This window comes from Ctenopharyngodon idella, chromosome 12 (assembly GCF_019924925.1).
Source record: "Ctenopharyngodon idella isolate HZGC_01 chromosome 12, HZGC01, whole genome shotgun sequence".
NCBI lineage: Eukaryota > Metazoa > Chordata > Actinopteri > Cypriniformes > Xenocyprididae > Ctenopharyngodon > Ctenopharyngodon idella.
Genome location: NC_067231.1, coordinates 13803436 through 13822497, shown reverse-complemented (window position 1 = coordinate 13822497; position 19062 = coordinate 13803436). Strand labels below are relative to the sequence as shown.

The 19062-nt window shown below is 35.9% G+C and overlaps 1 protein-coding gene across 2 annotated transcripts in view; it reads left to right on the top strand.

Moving 5' to 3' along the window:
• Positions 1-50: 50 nt before the first annotated feature.
• mrtfba (myocardin related transcription factor Ba) overlaps positions 51-19062 on the top strand; it is a 40379-nt gene continuing 21367 nt past the window's right edge. For both annotated transcript variants that reach the window (XM_051915726.1, XM_051915727.1), the window contains exons 1-2: positions 51-264; positions 13045-13258. In XM_051915726.1, the coding sequence (XP_051771686.1) occupies positions 13123-13258 (136 nt within the window). In that variant the 5' untranslated portion in view covers positions 51-264; positions 13045-13122. The remainder of the gene's footprint in view (positions 265-13044; positions 13259-19062) is intronic.

The following is a 19062-nucleotide window of genomic DNA, read 5'->3' as shown; positions in this document are numbered from 1 at the left end:
TATAACATACAAAAAATCAGGAAGAACAATAGCGCCCCCTGATGGCGACTGGCCTCACACACCTCTCACACTGTTTTCGTCACTGAGTTCAGACGAACACACCAGCAGCGGCCATCTTACTTCCTCAAAAAAAAAAAAAAACTTAAGTCCCAAAGAAAAACAGAATCAATCCCTGGATACATGGGTGACCACATCAATGACAGTCATGGAGCATTAAATCAAGGGGCTACGACAAACAAGCTAGACGCAGCTATAGGGAACAGGGTAAGAAGCGAAATCATATGACAGTAAATGATTTAATGTGTAGCGTTGGAGTTTTCGTGCTAGCCTGTTTGCTCATGTGAGGATTGAGCCATTGACACATGATTGTCATGTCGTGATATACACGCTAAAATAAAAACATTAACGCGGTATAGTTTAAATATTCTTGGCTGAGCTTTAAATTACTTGTATATCGCGAAATATTGGATACTTGCAGTAGGCTAGTATCATGCTAACTTACAGTATTGTCTGTAAACATTGAGTTGTGATGTGTGTAGATCAATACTGCTGTTTCACTTGATGTTTATGTTAAGACAGTGGGATTTACATTTTGAGCCCTTCAGTATCAGATACGGCAGGCCCAGGAGGAAGGGTCTGTTGATGATCTAATCCTCTGCATGACAAGAAGGTTAAACACACTGCAAGTTTTTGCATCGTGTTTGTATCTCTTTGACTCTCTTGGTGAAACTGAAACTCCTGAATGAGAGTCAACAACCTGATAGATCTGCAGTCTTCAACAACTCGTGAGTTATATACAGGTGTAACTATACGGGAAGCTCTGTGACACTAGACTACTGCCATTCTCCACTTCATGTCATCGCAAGTGATGAATGTCGGAAATCAAATACTCTGTAGTGCTGCTTGTATGCGAGATTTATGCTCTGTGATGTGGTTTTGATTTGAAATGAATTATCGACAACCAAATCAATATTTCACCTGCTGAAAAAAATGTTTTTATGATACGCAAATGTTGTTTTTAATCCTTATGTGTTGCCTAGATTTGTAACGTTGAAACGTTGTAAATTAAAACTGAAAATACTAATTCAATTACTACATACTAATTAAAGCCGCAATATGTAATTTTTTTTTTGCAGTAAAATATCCAAAAACCACTAGTCCAGTGTTATAAATTTTGTCCAGTTGAGTACTTACAATATTCCAAATGTTTCCAACTATTTGTAAATCGTGAGAAAATCGCGATTTTAACCAAGGATATGGGACGTGTCCCGGAGTCGCCTGTCAATGGCGTCATATCTGTGTTACCTTCGGTTTCCGTTTTTATTTTGTAGAAACCATGGAAACACCAAAGATGTTAATATATTACATGTTTTATTAGACAAGGGGACAACTGTTTGGTTACATTTATAGACAGAAAACAAATTATTGTTATATAGCTCAACACGTCTGATCTAGTTTTACCATGAATACCATGCTTTTACCATGCCTCAGAGAAAAACTATTTTGTCAGATGGCTAATACAGCATTTTCTCCATCATACAATACGTTTTAAAATTAATTGCATGACATTTATTTTTCAACACAAGCCACCCAGCATTTATTAATGATATTCTAAAATCGATCTAGCTTACTGCAGTGAGCAACAAGTGTCTCACAGCAGCTGCCAAGCGAACGCACAGAGCAACGTTACAACATCATTTTCAACACTGTCAAATGTCTCTAATATAATAAACAGCGCTGTGTTACCTCATACACTTGACCGGAAAAGCGGAAGCGGCAGCTGCGGCATAATAAGAGCTCCACTGCTCGCGAGGCGTCTCTCATTATCAATCGCTCCAGCGGCCTCGTTCAGCTCCAACAGCACTCGTCCTGCTCTGCTTCATACAGTAACGTTAATAATCTCATCCATGAACATGATTTCTGCCCGAGTTCCTTTGAATTCTTTTCCAGTGACTGTGAGGTGAAGACGACATCTCCCAAGATTCTGCGCTCAAACTCACCGTCATCAAGCTACGCCTTTGTTTTGAATAGGTGACCTCTAGTGGTGAAAAATTTACATATTGTAGCTTAAATAGCATATAAATAATACTAAAAGCACAGCACTGATTTAGCTGCAGTCTAGCCTTTATTTGGCTGCAGTGGTAAGTTGGTAACTTATATTATTTTTTGTTTAATTTGTATTTTCTTTTTTTAATAGTTTGTAATTAGCAGACCCCCAGCATTACAGCTATGGTGCCCTTTGTAAATCTCACTTGACTTGGGGATGTGCGCTGTGGAAACTGAATATAAATTTTACATTATACATATCAACAGACAGCTAGGATTGATCAACAAAACTTTTTAGTATACATATGTAAACGTTTTATTGATTCCCTTCAGGTATTATTGATGGGCCATTCGTAAAAAATTAAACTTAAAGTTTGCCTTTAACCCTCTTTGAGGAAGTTGAGCACAAGTGCTGGGCTGAAATAAACTAAACATTTATCCTGTGCCAGCCCACCTTGATACTTTCCTTTGATGAACACATGGAAGTCATTGCTCATGTTTCCAGCACGACACATGAAAAGGATCAAGCATCTGGGTTTGCTTTTTAATTGGAGTTTGATATTTTCCAGAGTATTTAGTCATGGCTCATAGTATGCTGTCTCAGCAGAATCAGGTTCAGATCCCTGACATTGAAGCCACTTGCGACAGATTAAATGTTGGCCACTGTGAAGGAGAAGCTATTGTGGTAATAGGTTGAATGGGGAACTAGAGCTCGAGGGCACACCTTCCTTAAGGAAAACCAAGTGTTGTAACTTCCTTACTAGAACAATGCTCGTTGCAACAGATATGAAACAAGAACTTGTTCAGTTATTAAAGTCACTTTGTGGTCAGTTGATGTTTGATCAGTATGTTGGTCATCAGGGTATGAAATGCTATTTCACTGTTGTTTTTAACAGTGTTGTGTTGAACAGTGTTCCTGACATTTTTACACTGGTAGTCCTGTAAAATATAATCCATTTTAAGCTCAGATGTAATCCCTGAAATGAAATGTTGAGATTTAGCAATGCCAGCTTGATTTTGAAGGCAGTTTTTTTGTTTGTAGTTTGGAATGGTGGTTGTCAGTTATTAAAAACTCACCCTCATGTCGTTTCAAAAGACTTTTTTTCTTTTTCTGAGCACAAATGAAGATAATTTTAGTATTTTCTCATCATTTTTATCCATCCAGTGAAAGAACATCTCTCTGCACTACCACTTGCTGCTCACATCAAGTTCAAGCAATGAGGTTTGTCCTCAAATATATATGGTTGTGTGATGCTTTTACTTTTTGAAACTTTGAAATATTGGTTGTGTGGACAGAAATGATGAGAGAATCAGAGTATCAAAAATATCTTATTTTGTGTTCAGAATATGAACAAAAATATGGAACATGAGGGTGAGTAAATGATGACAGAATTTTCATTTTTGGTTGAGCTATCCCTTCACATAACTTCTCTTTTACATGACCTGGTGTAGGGGTTGGCGACATGGCGAAAATATAATATCACAATTTTTTTTTCAGGAAAATCACGATTCATGATTTTTTCTTGTTGGTTGTACTGTTTTGCAAGTGACTAAGCAGTACAGCCAAATAGTGTTGTCACGGTACCATAAAAATTTACTGTTCTCTGTACCAATTTCGGTACCACAGCAAAATCTATTGGAACTATTTTACTATTTTATATAGCCTATTTTAAAAACATATTAAATATGGTAATCATACATATAAATATTTGGAGCGTGTGTGTATGTTTGTGTGTGTATATATACCTCAATGAAATACATTTTGAAATATAAAAAAAATAAATAAATGCTCAAACATCCATTTTGTAACAGACGTGCGTGTTTATTTTAGCTATTCCTTCAATGAAACGACACAATACAGCCTGTAAAACTATGAAATAAATATCGGTAAATAATGGTAACCTAAATAATAAGACAGTTAAATATTATTTAAAAAAAAAAAAAAACATTCGTTTTTTATTTCTACACAAAGATGCGTCATATAGCCTACTGCTCTGCTCTTTGAGAGGGATGTGGGACACGAGCAGGAAAGAGACCATTTCGCTCTTCATGTTATCTCCTGATGTTACAAGGAACTGACACTTGTTGTAAAAGGTCTGAAGATCGAGTTTTATCTTCACACATTCAGGCTATATTTGATTTAGCGCTGCCAGGGAAAGCGAAGATAAAAAATTACCAGCGTGTGTGAAACGCGCTATAGAAATAAACTTGACGCGCCTTATAAAGTCTAAGAACAAACACAAACTGTGCTAAATAGAAACTGACGTGCAAGCAAAAAGGTTTCTGTCCTACGGTGTTTTTTCTACTTTACCACAGTAAAGATTGCGAATAGCCTATAATAGACCTAAAAGCGAACGAAAGGAAGAAACATTATAATCCCATGTGTGAGTGAAGATTTGGGAAAAGAAACAGAGATTCCATGTTCAGTGGAATAACTAGTCTAATGGAATATTGTTAAATTCTCTGCTAATCAGGTGACCAGATCGTGATTCGCAAAACAGAATGCAAAGCTTAAATTTATGGACTCACGTACCTCTCTCATTCGGCATGAACCAAAATGTTTCCATGGCTGCGATGTCACATTTAATTTCTAATCTATAATTTCTTTTGTAAATGTAAATGTACTACAGAAATGCTGGTATCATCACAGTTTCAAAATTTCAGTACCGACTTGGTACCGAAGTACCGGTACTTTTGACAACACTACAGCCAAACAAATTTCCCTATTTTAAAAATGTAGTCGCAAGGTAACAAAATATAAAAGAAAAAAGAATGACAGACCATTTAGGCCAAAGTAGGGGTGGGTGAAGATGAAAATCTTTATTTTATTATTTTATCTTTGTTATTAAAAGTTAAAACAAATATGCACATTGCAAATACATTATAATATACAAATGAAGTAAACACAAGTAGGTGTGTATTTAACAGTAGCCTAGTATTCAGGTAAGAAATTGAATAAACATGTAAAAATAAAACACTACACTGTATAAAATCAAAAGTTGAGACAACTTAAAAGTTTAAGGCAACAAACTTCAGCAGATTTTTGAGTTTTCTCAACTTGTATTCAGTTTTTACAACAAAAAGTTGAGAAAACTCAAAAATCTCCTACAAAAACAAGAACTCAAAAATCTGCCTTAAACTTCTAAGTTTTCTCAACTTTTGATTTTTGCAGTGCACAAAGACTTCACTGTATAAATTATATAGGCTATACACTGATTCTTATTAAAGGTAATTAAAGTGAAAGTGATTTTCTCTTTGTCTTTTGTTGTTTGATTAACATTAATGACAAGCAGCAGCAGGTTTATTATTGGGCTGCTGTCACTTTAAGACCTCATGCGCGGATCTAATATACAGACATTTATCCAGTTTTCTCACAACTGTTTACGTTCACTTAAGGCATAACTGACTGTTTATATAAACCTTGTGAGAGTTTAAGCGCAATAAAAAGTATGCAACTTTCTTCTGCCAGTACATACACAGACGCACTGCTGTGAGCAATTAAGACATGCTGCTGCTGCTGTACAGTGTTGCATACTTGAATTACCCATAGCAGATGTATACAGGTGGAGCTGGGGAAGGTAGAGGGTTTCTGAAAGCACATTGCACTGCTACAGCAAATGCTGACCAAGTATTTAAAGGTTAAGCAGCAAGCTCATTGGTTCCTGCTGTATCAGTAGCCAATCAGTGTAAACTGCACTTGTTGTTGTTACTTTTATTTTGACGGCGTGGCAGACTTTTATTTTGACGGTGCTGAGAACAGTTCAGACAGATCCTGAGCACACAGTGCTCACATTCTGTCTTCATTAGTTTACGATCTGTTTAACAGTCCTGTCCAATATGTTATTGGATAGAACTGTTATACAAAGAAAGAAGACTGTATATGAAAAAGTATTAGCTTTTGCCATGTGTTTGATGTCCGATGTCGCTAGCTTAGCAGAAATACATAATCATGTTTTGCTCGGTCCGCTCGAGCTGGATTTTCTTCTTAGCGTCAGGTTGAGCGGTCCATCTATAACTGTTTTCCATGTTTGTAGAGATAGTTTGTGGAGTAAATATATAGGCTGTGTACACGGCATTTTAAAAATGGCAGGTGCTGGTGTTTTGCGTGCGTTCGACATATCAGTGTACACCTACTTCACTGGTAGCTCCTTTTGTGCTGGTTTAGACCTTTTACATTCTGAAGTAGTCGTGATTCGCCTCTCGCAACGTAACTTGCTCTAAACACACCTCTTAAATACGCAGAATAATGTAAGTGGATATTTTTCCTTGTAATCACGCCTTTGAAGGATTACGAAATCGTGGCATCCGTAATCGTAATCGCGATTAGAAATTCGATTAATTGTGCAGCCCTAGCCTGGACCATCTAGGGCCCTGTTTACACCTGGTATTAAGATACGTTTTGGTCAATCGGATCACAAGTAGACGAGGCAGACATATACCTGACAGCCGCAAAACAATCGCGAATGCTGTGAGTGAGTGTTAGAAATCAGGACTGGTCAGAGAACATTGTGCTTGGTACATTTTTTTTTTATCTTCAAACAAAACTTGGGTCTTCAGCTGACAAAGTTTAAGCTCTGTCTAGCTAGTGTGCTTCCCATAATATTTACACATTAAATCAGTAGGCAGAGAGTAGGCGCTCTTTTGTGGAAAACACTATGAAAGCAATCTGGTCGAATGCGTTTCGACTACCTCTGAAAGTGGTCGAAAGTGGACAAGCTCAAAATGTTTTACACCTGTATTTAGTGTCGTCCACTTGTGATCCGATCGACCAAAAAGCATCTTAATATCAGGTGGAAACAGGGCCTAGAGTTTCATGACAGAACTGTCCAGATCTTGTTTTAGTACTTCAACTTAAACTAAACAAAAATGAGAAATGTTGCCTCAGCAACTAACTGAAATAAAATAAGTTTGAGTTTTTTGTATTCTGTTTGATTTCAGTTAATAATTAATTTATTTCAACTAATGAAAATACTTATTTATGATGTTTTCTAGCTTTAGTTAACAATAACGCTAGAGTTCGCTAGTCTTTTGGGAGAACTACTACACCCTTAATTCTTAGTCATGATAGTTGCCTTTCGATAACTTTATTGAATCGATTTTGATAGATAGCTTGCCATTCACTGATATAGTTTGATGTGTATGTGGTTTGAGGGCTGAATGGGAAATGGTTTAGCCATGAGCTTTAACAGTGTGGCTTGCCAGAAACAGCAGACCACAGAAGCAGCACAGCCCCGAGCTCTTTTCTTATGTAAGATATACATTGTTATTGTAACTGTCCTTAGAGTAGAGAGATATATTTGTATCTCATAGATCACTGTACCACATATTTAATGTGGTGTATGCCAGATGTGGACACTGTTTGAATGTTTTTCTTTGCCGCAGTAGTCCACATCTGTAATGTTCATGCTTTTGTACGGTGTCATAACCACAATGTTTTTATTATTACTGAAGAATATACTGATATTTTACATTTTTATGTTTAATTTTAATATACATAAACATAGGCCCTATGTTTTATTAACAACAGTTTAAAGTGTAGAGGTAAATTTTGCCATGGCAAGTTCACGGTTCATGGTCAGCTTGTTGCTTTGTGTTGCATCACCATTGCTTGTGGCAGTGGATATGCCACAGATTGAGCTAATTATATACAAACAGGGCCTAAACTTGTTGGTATTTTGACAGTTTTGTTTGAATATGTCGAAGTGCAAGAAGCTGTGAAAGAGAGCTCAATTCAGTATTCGCTAGCTGTCTGAGATGGGGATTTCTGGGCGCAATGTTTGCGCGCACACACAAACACACCGTGAGTAACGAACAGAGTTTGACGATTGACACCGTTTAATATACCAACGCCAATTTTTACTTACATTTAGCACTTGGCAAGTGTTATTTTAGGCCCTGTATACAAATATTCACATGTGTGCATTCAATCATATGCTCATAAATAGATTTTTTTTTTTATGACATTACAAATGAACATCAAGTTAAGATTTTGACGGTAAAATAATTAATAAATTAGAGATTATCATCATAGTTTAGTTTGTCCAGATTATTTTAAATGATAGGAAATGGGTAAATGAGTGATAAGTCATCACAATGATTTCACTGTAATTACTATTAAGCATAATTTTGAATATCGATATGCAAAATTAAACATTTTAAATCTGTTTGATAATGAGGGCTGTTTGGTCAAAAGGATTATTCCTCTGAAAAAAAGATTGCAATTTGAGAGCAAATACATTTAATATGTTTTAAATACAGCAAATACTGTATTTTGACTAAACATTATGAAAAGGTTGAAAATGTTGGTATTTGCACTATGTACAATACAGGTATTTTATAACTTTTACATATTATTTTTAAATAATGAAGCCACTTTTAGTCTTTCAGTACTTTACTCATCTGCCACAATAGTGTGATTTTTTTTTTTTTTTTTTTTTTTCATATCATAATTTGTTTAATTAAACAAATTAAGTTTAAATACATTAAATAGAAACATTTCCTTTGTCAAAAGGTTTTTTTTTTTTTTTTGGCTTGCATTTTAAAATACATGCTTAAACTTTACAGTGTAGTATACATTTGACCCTGTCCTATATGAGTGATCACTAAACAGTGTACTGCCGAGAGAGAGAGAGAAATGACAGCAGCTTGAGTTTATTTGTGTGGGAGGCTGTTGTATCCTAGCAACAGTCACTATCAAGGACTAATAGCAGACTTCATTACACATACAGTGTGCTGAATGTTGGCACACTGCCATTCAAAACATAATCAATTTGTGTATTGTGTTGTCTATCAACCAAAAGATGTTACAGTGAGAGTGTAAGAAATTCAGAAATGAAGAGGACGAGTAGATGACATTTGCTGGTGTGTTATGTAAGAATACACTGAGGCATGGCCTAGTAGTATTGTATCTGCACACTTTTGTGTGTGAGTGTTTGTTTGTAGTATGTCATGTTCAGATCCTTGATTGGTTATCTTGGTTTGGGTCATTATTACTCATTGTGCTGTGTATTTTATTTTTATTCATATGGATAACATCCTGTTTTGTCATATGGAGGGCTTTGCTAATGCAAAAATGTTTTTTCTTATTATAAAAAAAGAACAGAGAAGCAAATTACAAACAATAAGACAAAGATAAAAATCAAATAAACAGTGTTTAAAGCTACAATATGTAATATTTTCTGTCCGCTAGAGGTCTATTCAAAACAAAGGCGTAGCTTGATGACGCCAAGTTTGAGCGCGGAATCTTGGGACATGTGGTCTTCACCTCACAGCCGGTAGAAACAATCAGGATAGGACTCGGGAAACAATCATGTTCATTGATGAGATTATTAACGTTACTGTAGTATAAAGCAGAGCAGGACTGAGTGTTGTGGGAGCTGAACGAGGCCGCTGGAGCGATTGCGCAATACAGCGGAACTTTTATTATGCCACAGTCGCCGGCGCCGCTTCCGCTTTTCCGGTCATGAGTATGAGGTAACGCAGCTCTGTTTATCACATTAGAGACATTTGAGAGTGTTGAAAATTATGCTATAACGTTACTCTGAGCGTTCGCTCGGTGGCTGCTGTGAGACACTTGTTGCACACTGCAGTAAGACAGATCGATTTTAGAATATCATATTAAATGCTGGATGACTTGTGTTGATAAATGGCATGCAATTAATTTTAAAACGTATTGTATGATGGAGAAAATGCTGTATTACTGTTACTAAAAATAAAGCTGCATCTGATTATGCTATGTTAGCTAACGTTACTTGACAAAATAGGGTTTTTCTCTGAGGCATGGTACTCGCAAAAAATCAAGAAAATTAGATTTAAACAATAAGACTAAACGTGTTGAGCTATATAACAACAATTAGTTTTCTGTCTATAAATATATCAAAACAGTTGTTCCCTTGTCTATTAAAACATGTAATATTTTAAAGCGTCTTTGGTGTTTCCATGGTTTCTACAAAAATAAACCGGAAACCGAGTGTAACGCGGTTATGACGCAATTGACAGGCGACTCCTCACACGTCCCGGAGCCTTGGTTAAAGTTGCAATTTTCTCACGATTTACAAATAGTTGGAAACATTTGAGATATTGTAAGTACTCAAGTGAACAAAATATATAACACTGGCCTAGTGGTTTTTGGATATTTTACTGCAAAAATCTTACTTATTGCACCTTTAAGTTTTTCAAATAGGTAGTTGTATTCAGGTACAAAATACAAAAGAATTTGAAAAATTAAATGTAAAAAAAACCCACTGCATAGTCTTCACTGTATGCATTAAATATGCATGATCCTTATAGAAACTGCTATTATTCAGTTTATAGCAGTGAGTGAGTTTCTCTTTTTTTCTGTTGTTATTTGATTAACAGTTAGGATGTGTATTTGACCATTTAAACGCAATAAGCCGCGACAGAGAAATCAATTCAAGACTGCAGGCGGCTTTCTTTGTGTATTCTTTTTCTTGGCTTGTTGCGCTTAATAACCCTCTTTACAACATCATGTCCCACACTTTACTTTCTCATTCATGCATGTTTCTTTATCACTCTAACGTGTCACTCTAACTTTATGTAGTACTATTATGCCACTCTTTGTAATTATTATACCTTTAAATGGCAAATTATGCAGGAACATAAAAAATGCAACATTGTTGATTTGCTGTTGTATTCAGCGATCGCAGAATCAAAAAAATGGTTGGACTGGTTGATAAGTATGCTAATGTTCCCTTTACTCAGAGGTTATATCAGGCCATGCAGCTTTCTTCCAATATTATCCGTCTCCATGTTCAAACATGCTTTTGAAACTTTATTAGTTCAGTGACCACATGTCCCACAATGTTTTACTCAATACATTTTTGTGTAAATGGCCTGAGTCATTGATAACCCAGTAAAAACAGCTGGCATTCCTATTTAAAAACCTGCTATTGACTTTGAAAAGCTGGATCAGATCTTACAGGCAGCTGAAAGGGACAATTACAGTGCCACTTGAAAGTTTGTGAACCCCTTGCGGAATCTGTGAAAATGTGAAAAATTTTAACAAAATAAAAGAGATAATACAAAATGCATGTTATTTTTTATTTAGTACTGTCCTGATTATTATATTTTACATAGAAGATGTTTACATATAATTCACAAGACAAAAAATTAGCTGAATTTTTTTTTTTAAATGATCCCATTCAAAAGTTTGTGAACCATTGATTTCTAATACTGTGTGTGGTTACCTGGATGATCTACGACTGTTTTTTTTTTTTTTTTTTTTTTTGTGATGGTTGTTCATAATTCCTTTGTTTGTTCTAAGCAGTTAAATTGCCCAGCGTTCTTCAGAAAAATCCACCAGGTCCTGCAGATTCTTCAGATTTCCAGCATTTTTTGCATATTTGAACCCTTTACAGCAGTGACTGAATGATTTTGAGATCAATCTTTTCACACTGAGGACAACTGAGGGACTCAAACACAACTAATAAAAAAGGTTCAACCATTCACTGATGCTCCAGAAGGAAACACGATGCATTAAGAGCCGGGGGGTGAAAACTTTTGGAATTTGAAGATCAAGGTAAATTGTACTTAATTTGTCTCCGGGAAACATGTAGGTATTTTCTGTTGCTTCCAAAGGGCAGTACTAAATGAAGAAAATTGATATTTAAACAAAATAAGAAAAATTTGGACATCTTCATCCTGTTCAAAAGTTTTCACCCCTGACTCTTAATGCATCGTGTTTCCTTCTGGAGCATCAGTGAACGTTTGAACCTTTTTTATTAGTTGTGTTTGAGTCCCTTAGTTGTCCTTAGTGTGAAAAAATGGATCTCAAAATCATTTAGTCACTGTAGGAAAGGGTTCAAATATGCAAAAGATGCTGGAAATCTGAAGAATCTGCAGGACCTGGTGGATTTTTCTGAAGAACAGAGCTCAGTTTAACTGCTCAGAGCAAACAAGGGACTCATGAACAACCATCACAAAACAAAAAAACAGTCGTTCATCAAAAAAACAGTCCAATCATCCAGGTAACCACACACAGTATTAAGAATCAATGGTTCACAAACTTTTGAACTGGGTCATTTTAATAAATTCAGCTATTTTTTGTCTTGTGAATTATATGTAAACATCTTTTATGTAAAATATCTTAAACAGGACAGCACTAAATAAAAAATAACATGCATTTTGTCTTATCTCTTTTATTTTGTTAATTTTTCACATTTTCACAGATTCTGCAAGGGGTTCACAAACTTTCAAGTGGCACTGTATTTACAATTTTTATTTGTAAGATTTTTTTTTTGGAAGCTGAATCTGATGTTTTATTTTATTTTTATTTTATTTTTTACTTTTTACAGATAACAGCTAGAAAACCAAATCCCTCATTGGCAAAATAGAGTTTTTTAGCTAAACAAAATCCATCACTGTCCCCTTGTATGGAAATATTCCTGCATTTTATGTTTGAGATCAGTTGTTGAATTCATCTGAAATTTGTGTTTGTTAAATTAGCAGCATAAAAATTAGCCTCTCAATTCCCATGTGACAGGAGGTTTTGAATGTCGGATGTTTCATGGGAATGAATGATTGTGGTTTGTGCTGATGTGGTCTCAGTGTATTCTGGCATTTTACAGCACCATGGTGAGCGCTCTGTTTATGTTTTTATTGGTTTCACGTCTAAACCACTGGGATGATGTAAAGTTGAAGTAATGATAGGCTAGCAAACACAACGTCTATTCATTCACCGTCTGTGGAGAGGCTCATTTTTATTATTTGTTAGCACTTTGATAGATGTGCAACAGCAGAAACTGTATATGCCACAGATTCAACACATCCTCTGTGTTTTTGGTCGTGTCATATGGCTAAAGTGATATTACAGACCCTACCACATCCTTGACCTATTACATCATTCCCAAAAGCTCCATTTCAATTATGTTTTCAAGTATTACTAATACACAGCCTGCAAACATTGGACCAAGTTCCTATATTAATTTTTTGCTGTTCACCTTTTTCTTCACCTGAATATATATTGACTGTCTTTTGCAGAAACTGAAGTGAGGAGCTTCCTGTGACTGCATCTTCTGCTGATCTCCAGCGAGACCCTTGACTCCTCGCTGAGGAGACATGGAGGACCAGGGGGATGCTGGGATTGAGGGTTTGTTGGCACCCAGCCCACAAAGTGAGGCTGTAATCCACGAGATGGGTGAACTAACCCTGCACCCCAACCAGAGGCTGCCCCCTCTCAACGAGCGCAAAAATGGTAAGTCACTTGCTGTGTGTTTGAATGCTGAAGCTCGTGATTGGGGCGTTACATTTGAGACACATTAGAGGTGTTTGGCCTGTCACAACACACTGGGTCAGCTGGCCAATCAGAGCACTCTAACCTTTCAGAAGGAGGGGCTTTGTAGAAATCAGAACGTTTCAGACAGACTGGGAGTATAGAAGCTGCAATAACGTAGAGTATGTGAAAAATAATGTTTTTTGTTTTTTTTTAACATTAAAGCATGTTAACCTATTACACCCAATAATCAAAATAATGAACTTTTAAAATAGCATCATATGTCCCCTTTAATAACACTGTTAAATGTAATCGTTTCTTAAATCTCAAAATAAAAATCAATTTTCAGACTGTTCATTATAGCAGTGTTTCCCAACCTTTTCTTGCCACGGCACAGTTTTGATAAGTAAAAAAAAAATCCCACGGCACACCACTATGCACTAAAACATCAAACCTGTTGGGATATTCTTTTAAAAGTAGTACTCACATTTAATGTGAAACTTGAGCTCAAGTCAGGTAGGAACACAATAAAGTAACATTTTATGAAAATCAAGCCCACATGGAGTTGCAAGGTTTTTGATTAGCAAATTACATATTTTGTCTGTCACTGGAACGGCCGCATCTGAGACAGTAAGTGCATCGCATTATTCGCTTTCATCAACCTACAGATTATAACGTTTATTGTAGCCATATGGGCGCTCAGTTTTTCTTTTTCTTTCTCATGATATAATGGATGAAGCGGGATATTAAAACTGTAGCACACTGGATAAAACTAGACGGGAAATATCAGACTACTCTTATCCTCTCTTCAAATACATAAAACATTAGCCTTTATAGACATAGTGTTTCTTGAACAAAGAAAATGTACTTTTTTTTTTTTTTTTTCAAACAGTTTTTTTTATTTACCTTTGCCTGGCAAACAAGCAGAGATCTCCAAACTTCATGCAGCACTTCATTCACGATAGTGGTGGGGTGGAGTTATGAGGTTTGACTGACAGTTTGAGGATTCAGTGGAGTTACGAGGTTTTGTCACAAGCTCTTTTAAATCCTTTTCATTGGTTAAATATTTGTAAAACCCACATACAGGCATAAAGGGTGACCAATAGCATTGATTTTTAAAAATAAAAGAAAACAAAAATGAAGAAATATAGAGATGCAAGGTTTCCGCCTGACAGCGACAATGTTTTCTTAACTGTATAGCATTTATTTTATTTTATTTTATTTTATTTTATTTTATTTATTTATTTATTTTTTTTGGCATTTGGTAATTTTCCACGGCACACTTGACAACCTGTCATGGCACACTAGTTGGGAAACACTGCATTATAGTGTTGTGATCCTTAAATTCACTTGTAAAAGAAAGACTTGTTCAGAGGTTTGGGGTCAGTAAGAGTTTTTTGAAGTGCATCTCTTGTTCTCACCAAATCTGCATTTATTTGATCAAACAATATTTGAATTAAAAATAGCTGTTTTATATTATATTTTATATAATTTATTGCATTTATTTATTTGGTAATATTCTTTTGTAACATTATAAATGGCTTTACTGTCATATTTGATTAATTTAATGCATCCTTGTGGAATAAAAAAAAAGACCCCAAACTTTTAAACAGTAGTGTATATTTAGACAAAATAGTATAGCATTTTAAAGGGTTAGTTCACCCAAAAATGAAATTTCTGTCATTAAGTACTCACCCTCATGTCGTTGTACACTCGTAAGACCTTCCTCATCTTCGGAACACAAATTAAGATATTTTTTATGAAATCCGAGGGTATGTGATCCACACATAGGCAGCGTTGCATTGCACTTTTTGACGTCCAGAAAGGTAGTTAAAAATGGTTAAAATAGTCAACGTGACTGCAGTGGTTCAACCTTAATGTTATGAAGTGACGAGAATACTTTTTGTGTGCAAAAACAAAACAAAAATAACGACTTTATTCAACAATTTAAACTATTGTCATACGCAGTTGACATAGTGAACTCAGTGCAGGCTTCCTTGTTTACGTCTGAATGCTGGCTCATTATTAGTCGGATCCTGTGTCAGCATCACATGCATGCATCGTGCTGCTCACGTCTTCAGCTTCGGCCAATACTGAGTTGGCGTTCGGATGTAAACAAGGAAGCCTCACTACGTATGACAACCATTCAAATTGTTGAATAAAGTCATTATTTTTGTTTTGTTTTTGCGCACAAAAAGTATTCTTGTCGCTTCATAAAATTAAGGTTGCAGTACTGTAGTCGTGTTGACTATTTTAACCATGTTTTCAATGACATTGCTACCTATGTGTGGATCAGATACCCTCGGATTTCATCAAAAATATCTTAATTTGTGTTCCGAAGATGAAGAAGGTCTTACGGGTGTAGAACGACATGAGAGTGAGTACTTAATGACAGAAATTTCATTTTTGGGTGAACTAACCCTTTAATATCAGCCTTTTGTCAGCCATAATGTCAAAATAAAAACAGGTGGTAAAGATGTTGGTTTACCTACAACTCTGACAAATCAGTATCTGAAGCCCACTTTATACTTGACACATCTGATGCTGGGAAATGGCAGGCTTGTGAAAATTTGTCTTTAAGTAGTACAGAGTTGAACTAGGTTGTTGTTTTTCGGCCAACGAAATCAGGATCTAAATCAAGATATCTGATTTAGATGTCCCTCTTGGCTAAATGTTCATCATTAATCTTTTTTTTTTTTATTGTGAGATTTAAACGTTGCCCGTGTTCTGAAATGGTATTCATTCCCCGGTTGTAATCACAGGCTGCATAAATTCAGCTATTTCATTTTGGCACTCTGACTTTGCTGCCTAGTTCAATTTATGCCACATCCTGATTGGTTTTGCCTCTTTTCCAGGTGATTAGATAACGTTTTATTTCTGTACCTGTTGAGAAGAGAAGCTCTTGTTCCATTCTGTCACCCTCAGTCCTCCTTGCACAGAAGCAGCATCCAGAATCCTGACATTTCTTTGCCTCTTAGTTTGGGTGCAGACATTTGATTGACATGTGAAAGGTCACAGGACAGCGCTGTGTATATGCGGTGGCTCGCAGCTCTGTGAGGGCTGCTCCTCTAGGTCTCTAGCTATGCTGAGGTCACACCGTCACAGCGAGTGGAAATGTAAACGACTTTGGCAGAGCATGGCCCGTGTCAGTTACTCATCCTCTGGCTGTCTGTCAAACAAGATGTTACTATGTTGATGAAGAGGAGGGTTATTTCAGCTGACAGCCAATTGTTTTTGCTGCTTTCAAATCTTAAAAATAAAGCATTCATGATCCATTTGTCCTTACAGGGAAAGTTAATTGTTGTGCACTTTTTAATGATCTAGATATGAACTTTTAGTGGCAGGGAGGGGTTAAACTTTGCCTGATCGTTCTGCTCCCTCCTTTCTGTCTGCTGGTGGAGCAGAGATGTTGTGTCCTCTGAGGGAGCCCCAGTTTCTCTGGAGCTGCTAACAGTGAATGGAGAGTCCTGAAGAACGAGGTCCTTGTGCTTTTTTCACAAAGCTCTGGTGCTGTCAGGAGCTGAGATACTCTGAGCGTACGGCAGGACGGGCAGACGGCATGGCCTGCTTAGGACTCGAGACTCACAACACCTGCAGAGGAAACATCATATCAGGTTCTGCGGCTTGCTGCTCGACTCTGAGAGGTGGATATCATCCAGTCGCTGATGGCATATAGGTTTAGTTGATTTTGAATAGCTTTTATTGGCTTCCTGATGCTTTGTTTAGTAAGCTTGCTTAGGTCTAATGGAAATTTGTTTGATGGCATTAGAAAAAAGAAAGCTAGAATTGATTGGCTGTTAATGAGAGAGCTAATGTGCATTTCTCTGTGGACAATCAAGGTTGAGAATGTCCATCAGATGCACAACAGGAAAGTGAGAGATTGTTCTAGTTAATGTTATCTTCATCTGAGCAGTAGATCCGGCATAGATTGGCATGATAAGGATGTATAAAGCTACTTATTTTCAAAATCGTCTAGTTAGGTCTTAAGGAAGTCCTGTATATTTTGGCTGGTTTCAGGTTCACCTCAGCCTGATAGGATGCATTTCATAGTGGTTGTTTATGTAAGATTATTGCTGAATTGCTGACTGGAACATAATGCAGGAGTTTCGAGATTAATAATTTTTCACTTGACACCGTCTTAAAAACAGATGGTGGAATGCTCAAAACACAGCATTAGATGTGATGCGACAACCCGAGATGTCTGACTAAACGTCTGATTCTGTAGTAAGGGTGAAAACTGTCTAACTGGGAAAAAACAATACACTGATTAAACACTAAAAATATCAATATCAGGATTATTAGTTTTATTTTTATTTTTTATAAATTGTTACATTACCATTTGAACTTTTGGGGTTGGTAAGATTTTGTTTTGTTTTTGATACAAGTCTCTTATTCTAACCTAAGCTGCATTAATTTGATAAAAAATACAGTAAAAGCTATATATTTTAAAATGTAATTTATTCCTGTCATGACAAAGCTGAATTTTCAGCAGCTATATCCAATCTTCAGTGTCACATGATCCTTCAAAAAATGTTGCAATATGCTGATTTGGTGTCCAAGAAATGTTTATTATTATCTTTGTTGAAAACAATTGTGCTGATTAATATTTTTGTGGAATTTTTCCAGGATTTTTTTTTTTGATTAATATACAGTTCAAAAGCGTTTATTTGAAATAGAAATCTTTTCTAAAATTATAAATGTGACTGTGGACCACAAAACCAGTCACAAGGGTCAATTTTTTGAAATTGAGATTTATACATCACATGAAAGCTGAATAAATAAGCTTTCCATTGATGTATGGTTTGTTAGGATGGGACAATATTTGGCCGAGATACAAATATTTGAAAATCTGGAATCTGAGGGTGCAAAAAAATCTACATATAGAGAAAATCGCCTTTAAAGTTGTCCAAATGAAGTCCTTAGCAATGCATATCCACTCACAAAAATACATTTTTGATATATTTACGGTAGGAAATTTATAAAATATCTTCATGGAACATGATCTTTACTTGATTTCCTAATGATTTGTGGCATAAAAGAAAAATCGATAATTTTGACCCATACAATGTATTGTTGGCTATTGCTACAAATATACCCGTGCAACTTATGACTGGTTTTGTGTTAAGGGGTTACAAATGTCTTTACAATCACCTTTGATCAATTTAAGGTGGTCTTGCTGAATAAAAGAATTAATTTCTTTAAAAAAAACTGACCCAAACTTTTGAATGGCAGTGTATATATAACTATTATTATAAAGTAATATAATACAATTCATTTATTTATAACTGTTATTATATAGTATTCTGTTCATTACAGCTGTTTTGAAACCACTGCGTCACTTTGTTTGCCATGTTTGAGCAGACTCAAAAATCTTTGGAGGGATCTGAAACTCAAGACAGTATGATCTCAACACTCTTTCAGATCCTTTCAAAGATTTTTTTACATTATCAAGATGATGTAAGACATTTTGCTCATCTTATGGAATAACCCAACCCAAAAAGCTGCAATGTTATGTTGTGCAGTCAAGGAGACCTAAACAATTTTTTCTTCTGTGCCCCAAGTGTAGTCAGGGCACCAGGAATGCTGAAGGCCCCATTATTATCTCCTTCATGGTGCATTCTTTCTTCTCAAAGCTGAAGTGTCATTTTTAATGTAACATACTTTCTCAGTCATACAAACTGTTAATAGTCACTGTTTATACAGTTAACTGTGGTGTCACAAGTGGTGCAGAAATTGCACACTTCAGCTTTAAGTGCACAGATTCATAGTGAAAACGGTAGATTACC